Source organism: Diadema antillarum, unplaced genomic scaffold (assembly GCF_040938485.1).
Source record: "Diadema antillarum isolate AM-2024a unplaced genomic scaffold, OU_Dant_1.0 scf00000132, whole genome shotgun sequence".
Classification (NCBI taxonomy): Eukaryota; Metazoa; Echinodermata; class Echinoidea; order Diadematoida; family Diadematidae; genus Diadema; species Diadema antillarum.
Window position 1 is genome coordinate 1,633,997 of NW_027271021.1, and position 6,004 is coordinate 1,640,000.

The 6,004-nt window shown below is 41.8% G+C and overlaps 1 protein-coding gene across 1 annotated transcript in view; it reads right to left on the reverse strand.

The window, feature by feature from the left end:
- Positions 1 to 438: 438 nt before the first annotated feature.
- LOC139720742 (uncharacterized) overlaps positions 439 to 6,004 on the reverse strand; it is a 28,760-nt gene continuing 23,194 nt past the window's right edge. The window contains exon 2 of the mRNA XM_071632096.1: positions 439 to 1,971. Coding sequence (XP_071488197.1) covers positions 439 to 1,971 — 1,533 coding nt within the window. The remainder of the gene's footprint in view (positions 1,972 to 6,004) is intronic.

Consider the following 6,004-nt stretch of genomic DNA (forward strand, 5'->3'; position numbering starts at 1 on the left):
TATTTACCATGACTGCACTATGAATAGATTTTAGGCACAAATTTGCAGAAAAAGCATCCTGGAGTGATAATGACTTGAAGAAAATGGACATAGTCCCTACGACCATAATAATTATGAAGGGTGTTTGTAAGAAGGAAAAAGGAAGCATAAATGCTCGATGAAATTATAATTATTATCAGTTTTTGGTCTTGTCAATTGGAGAAGATTAAGCCTTTCTTGGAGAAGATTTGGCCTTTCTTGGAGAAACGAGAATGCCCAAACTTCAGTTCTCAGAGAACAGCTGCATTACCAAATATAAAACAAAATTTGTCGATAATTCTAGGTTTCAATCCAGTTTGTGCACCACGTGACCGTAAGCAGATAACAGTCGTCACTTCAAGGCACTACCGTCATTAAGTTTGTTGCGTAGAATCGTGTAGAGAGCAACTGTGACATTTCTCAGACATCGCCATGCGGTATTACAACAGAAATTTCCGTCTTTTTGCTTGATTCTCGACTAGTGGGCGTGCTCGATCCACTCTGACACGAGCTAGGAACGCTCGTACTCATGCGCGAACAGCTTCGTGAAGACCAGTTCGTCGCTAGACTGTCATCATCGTCGAAATCCAACTCGTCATCGGAGGCGATCTCGCTGACAGGAGTATTGGTAGGGGGAACGGTGGGATTTGGAAAGCGCATCCGCAAAGCAACTGTTCGAATTGGAGCACTGACCGTGCCTTTCGACGTGTTCATTGGATCCATGTCGCTTAGAAGAGACGTCTCGCGGGTCTGATTATTTGATCTGCGCATGCTCAAGCGCACCCGCGAGGGCGCGTCGCCGCCTCCGATAGTGACGTCACAATCGTCATTTGCACTCGGAATGTAAATAGGGTCTGGATAGAGGGGCTGGCGAGATCTACGCGGAGATGGCAAAGACGACGCTTCGTCGCTCGCCGAGGGCGATATGTAGGTATTTCTTGGAGAGAGTCGCGACTGCAGGGGAAAGCTCCTCGAGCTATGTTCATCCAGACTCCCTTGTGGAGACGTCTTACCACTCCCGTCAGGTATGCTTAGCAGTTGAATGCTCATTAGTCTGTCATTATAATTTGGCGCCAATCTGAGCGACTGAGTGTCGACCCCATTTGATGCGGGATTGCAGGCACTGCGAGTTGTCGTTCTGTCCCTGCTCGAGCGCATCTGCGAGCTGAGGGCCTGTAGCCTATGCTTGTACTCACTGATAGCTGTCTTGGAGTCTCTTTCCACAAGGTCTTCCGATAGGTGAGAACGTCTCTCTTCGGCAATGAGCGACGCGTGGGCCACGCGGCGCTTTGCTGCGCGTGGTCTCGGACGATGAGCCCTGCTAGAGATCGGAGGATGCTTTTCGTCGACTAATCGGATGATCTCTTTAATGTCGAGTCTGTCGGGATCCTCAAGAGCAGCCTTTTCCCGCCTTAAATCGGCCTTCAGTTTGTCTAGAGCTTGCTGCTCTTGGTGGTGTTTCAGGTCAAGTTCCCCTGGGGTCGGTTTAGACATCGTTCTCATGAAACCCGTCCGTACGTCCGTAAGCGGTCGTTGGTACGATCCGGACCTCATCGCTCTACTGCAATTTCGTACCCTTTGTGCGATTGGCGTCCTCGACTGGAAACAGTCCACCGGCGGGGCTGGCCTGCCAAACGCGAGGTATGACCCTCCATTGGCAACGCGGCCGCCATTTTGAGCAGGAACATCCTGCAAATCTTCTCCTTGGGTGGGAAAAGGTGCAGAGATTGTCGTCGGACCAGTACGACGCTTCACCGTCAGCACCGGGACGTGTCGGTCCCCCGGAAGCTGCTGACTGGAAGCCGGTAGCGTAATAGCCGAAGAGATTCTGTTGGAGCCTCTGGTTGGTTGAGATGTCTGATAAGGTCCGCCCATGGGGAATCCTGTGATGTTTATAGAAGAGTCCCTTGGATTGGTCAGAAAGTAGCAGGCTGCCATCTCCGAGTCATGTTGCTGCGAGGAAATACAATGTACAGACAGGGAGGAAAAGATATTAGTCCTTCTTGGAATTTTAAGTCACGAAACATGCCTAAAGAAACTGTTATGTCATTTACAACATCGTATGCTGTTGGTCAGGCATTATCACTCATTATCAAGTAACATTTTTAGCACCGTCATTGAACGTTATGATTGAAATATGTATGGTATTCGAGTCTTGAGAGTATTCAAGTGAAAAAAGAAACATTAAAACTGTTATTATCTAAATAATCATTGCCATTGTACTGTCTAAAAGAAATTATGAAAAGACCATTATTTTTGTAATATACTTAATGACTCAAGTTGTATCAAACGAGTTGTATCAAACGTATTTCATACAACTTGTCAAAATAATTATAATGATTTGGAAAATGTATGTTTTGTATTACATAAATTACCTTTTTAGTTGGATGGAAGTAAAGTATAATCGAAATGAACTGAATTGAAACTACTTGCAAAACACAAAAAGATACAAAAACTATCACAATTCAACAGTGGTAAAATACCAGTGATGATAACTTTCCAAGCGTGACAACAGACCACCGAAATAGGGACACACCGCAGGTGAATTTAATACGCTTTTAGATACTCAATAAGAAAATAGATGAATTGTATATAAGCGCAAAGACACCGGTAAAGAAATACCCTGTCCCTTCTTATACAACTCTAAATTATAATCAACGAAAGAATTCTTCTCCTTTGCTCTTTCCTCCTTCTCTGTAATTTTGGTCTCTTTTCGTTTTCTTCTACTGGAGCTCCTCATATTCAACCATTTTGCTTTCTCCAGATTATCATTTTCATCATTCCCATTGTTGTAAGCATCATTATTACAGTGATGAATATAAATCATTATGATTATGAACCCCATTTCGCAGAAAGTATATCAAACTCAGCTTTCGGGATGTTTTGAAGGAAGAAAAGCATGCCTGAGAATGCAGATACCACCTACCTATTAAAGTATCTACTCTAATAATGGCACAAATAGTACTTTGCGTTCCTGGAAAGAGATAAATTTTGTAAATATTTATACCTCCAAAAGATTTTGGTACCCCACTGAATTCATGTATGGCACACCGGTTTTCGGAAGTAAAGGGTTAAACAATCTAGAGAGCTGAAAGTGGGAAACCATCAACCACCAATGGAGGATTTTCAGGTGGCTGCTGAAACACGACAACCATGCAATGCTTTACTATACCTTAATCATTCTGCGCCATCAATGGAATATGGTGTCATAAATGTCGCATTATCACGTCATATAATGCACTATGATTTATACCGTCAGACTGTTAAGGACTGGTCGTAAAAAGAAAATACTATTTATGTCAAACAATGAAATGTTTATCATACAGCCTATGGATGTCATTAACGAGTGCATAGAACAAGGGGGTAGAATGATATTAGCAAAGAGCAGATTCACTAAGGCAACGGAAGTGTTGGGGTGCGGCTTCGGTCCCAATTTTGAGCTACAAAATGAAACATAGGGCACAGTGTGGTTGGGCTATACGGCAGGAAAATATATATTGATTTATTCATTGATGTCCGTTCATGGGTTATAAGCCATTTTAGCAATTAGTGTGCTTGTAGCACAATGGATTTCAAATGGGGTCAAATGCACAATATAAATATTGAAAGCATAAAACATCTTTATACGGTTCAAATTAAACTTATCGTGGAAATTGCAAAGAGGAAAAGATGAATCATTAACAGTGATTCTAAAAAAACATGCAATGACACACAAGAAAGAAAATCGTGGCGTAACCTAAGTGTTACTGACGAAAGAAACGTAAAAACACACTGGAAATTATTTCCATCAGGGTTCAATCCCAGATTTCCAATACACGTATACCGGGTTCGGCGTTCGCGCTGAATCTACCTATGTATTCTTATTTCGGATTGGTCTTATCATCCTGAGCAATATTCTGGGAACATCCCATTTCCCTGCCTTATACGCCCTGGTGACGTCTTTAATTAAGAATTCATGTTTCAATAACAACCGTATGATTTATAAACAACCAAGGTTCATGTTCATCAACTATTAATGCGGAAGGGTACAATCCAATGACACCTGTTGGGATCGTTAACGTAAATGATCGGAAGTCCATTTGCGATTCAATCCAATGCATTAAAGTTGCGACACTTCCACGAGCGACCATAATTGTTACGTTTGAGTTAATCTGATCACATAAATGCACCGTCATTTTAAAGAAAATATCTATATAACACATGATAAAGACTTTTTTATTTTTCCTCTTTCATTGTAGCAGATGCGAAAGTTGGGGCAGATTCCTGTTCTCGGTAAGGAAGCAACTTAGGGAATTTTAAGATTTATTTAGTTTGTAATAATATAAGCTATACTACTTTGTAACTGCAGATTATCGTACACTGGGGAATAGAAAGATAGATAAAAACATGAATCTCGCCTCTTATTATGCCAGACGCTCAACACACAGTGCGGGAATAACCCACAGGCCCTAGACTTGATCCATTGCCGAAATAATGAAAAGACAATCATATAATCAAGTCAAATTACAGAACCATAATCACGATGATATGCGGTCCAGGCCTTCTCTGTTCTATACTTACGTAGTAGCACACATCTAAAAGTTTCCCTTAGTCTCAGTGGCACGTTACGTCCAGTGAGTAACGAAGTGATCTTTCAACATTTAACACTTATTTCCGACAGCAAACCTGGCAAAGGAATACGGAGTACCTTGAATAATTCCCTGTCAGCTGTGGGCAAAGAGTAAGCTCGAAACTTAGTAAACTCTCCATAGTAAGTGCTGGGCAAGACAAGTCATGATGTACGCCCACTTTGCCTCAGGCGCCAGTTTGAGCAGCTTACCTTAGGTTAGACCACTTCTTGTACGACGTGCACCTTACACCAACATCTTATCATTCGGAAACCGTTTGAATCTCTACGGCCTGGCGATAAACTGACGTCAAGTGCAAAATCAACAAACAGCAGTTCCGATGGGTCATTCCTATCAGTGAGTCCTCCTTCACAGCGAGAAGACCCGTCGATTAGTAGGCCCATTTAGTTATTACACGAAAGCTCCTATAACAATGCCAAGCCGTGGTAGCAACGAGCTGTTGCAGTGAGTCTGCGCGCTCTGATCTGAATATTAATCCACAGCGGTAGGACTGCATGAGAGGACTTACGGAGGAGTTAGATCACCACCCTATAAACAATACCACACCGATGCACCCAATCTATCGGTTGATCGAACACAAGGTGATTTTTCTATCCAGGACTGTGAAAATGTCGTCTGACGCCATGAATTTAATTACCCGATATATCAACTACTAGTATCGCAATCATTGTCAACAAAGTCATCAAAATGTTTAATGTTTATTGTGAAAAAACATATTTTCTATCACTCACTAAACAGTATGATCGCAATGAATGAATTGCTCTTTCCATTATTTCACAGCCAAGATAGTGCCATTGTTAAAGCAACATGAATCGGATAGATTTATATCTTCAACCGTGATATCGGCATATCATGCTCCGATATCCCTCTCACGTCTTTCCCATCGTCACAGAATAACTTTCATCCAACTGTTTTACTTCTTCTTTCACCCACTGTTTTACTTCTGGTTTCATGGTCTTCCAATGCTAAATTAACTGGCGATTAGTGAATATTTTGAGAGGGAAAGATCCCACGTTTACCATTATCCTGAGACGAAATAATAGCAAGAGGATACCAAGTGTTGATGTTGGAGCATTCTCTAGTTATCTGTGATATATCTGCGATATCATATTCCTACATTGCTCGCTATCATTAGTGGCAGAATTGTACAACATTGTGTATCTTTCTTTCGAAAAGAAGACGAAAACTTAGAGGGCTTACACAACACTACTTCACTAGCACTCGAGGAATGTGTCTGACAAAATGTCGGTTACTACGTATGGCCCATCAGCATCGTGAATATATACAACCCTCAGATGCGAATATTCTATATACATACAGTATATATTCTTCTTATATTCGCAAGATGTAATAGAGAA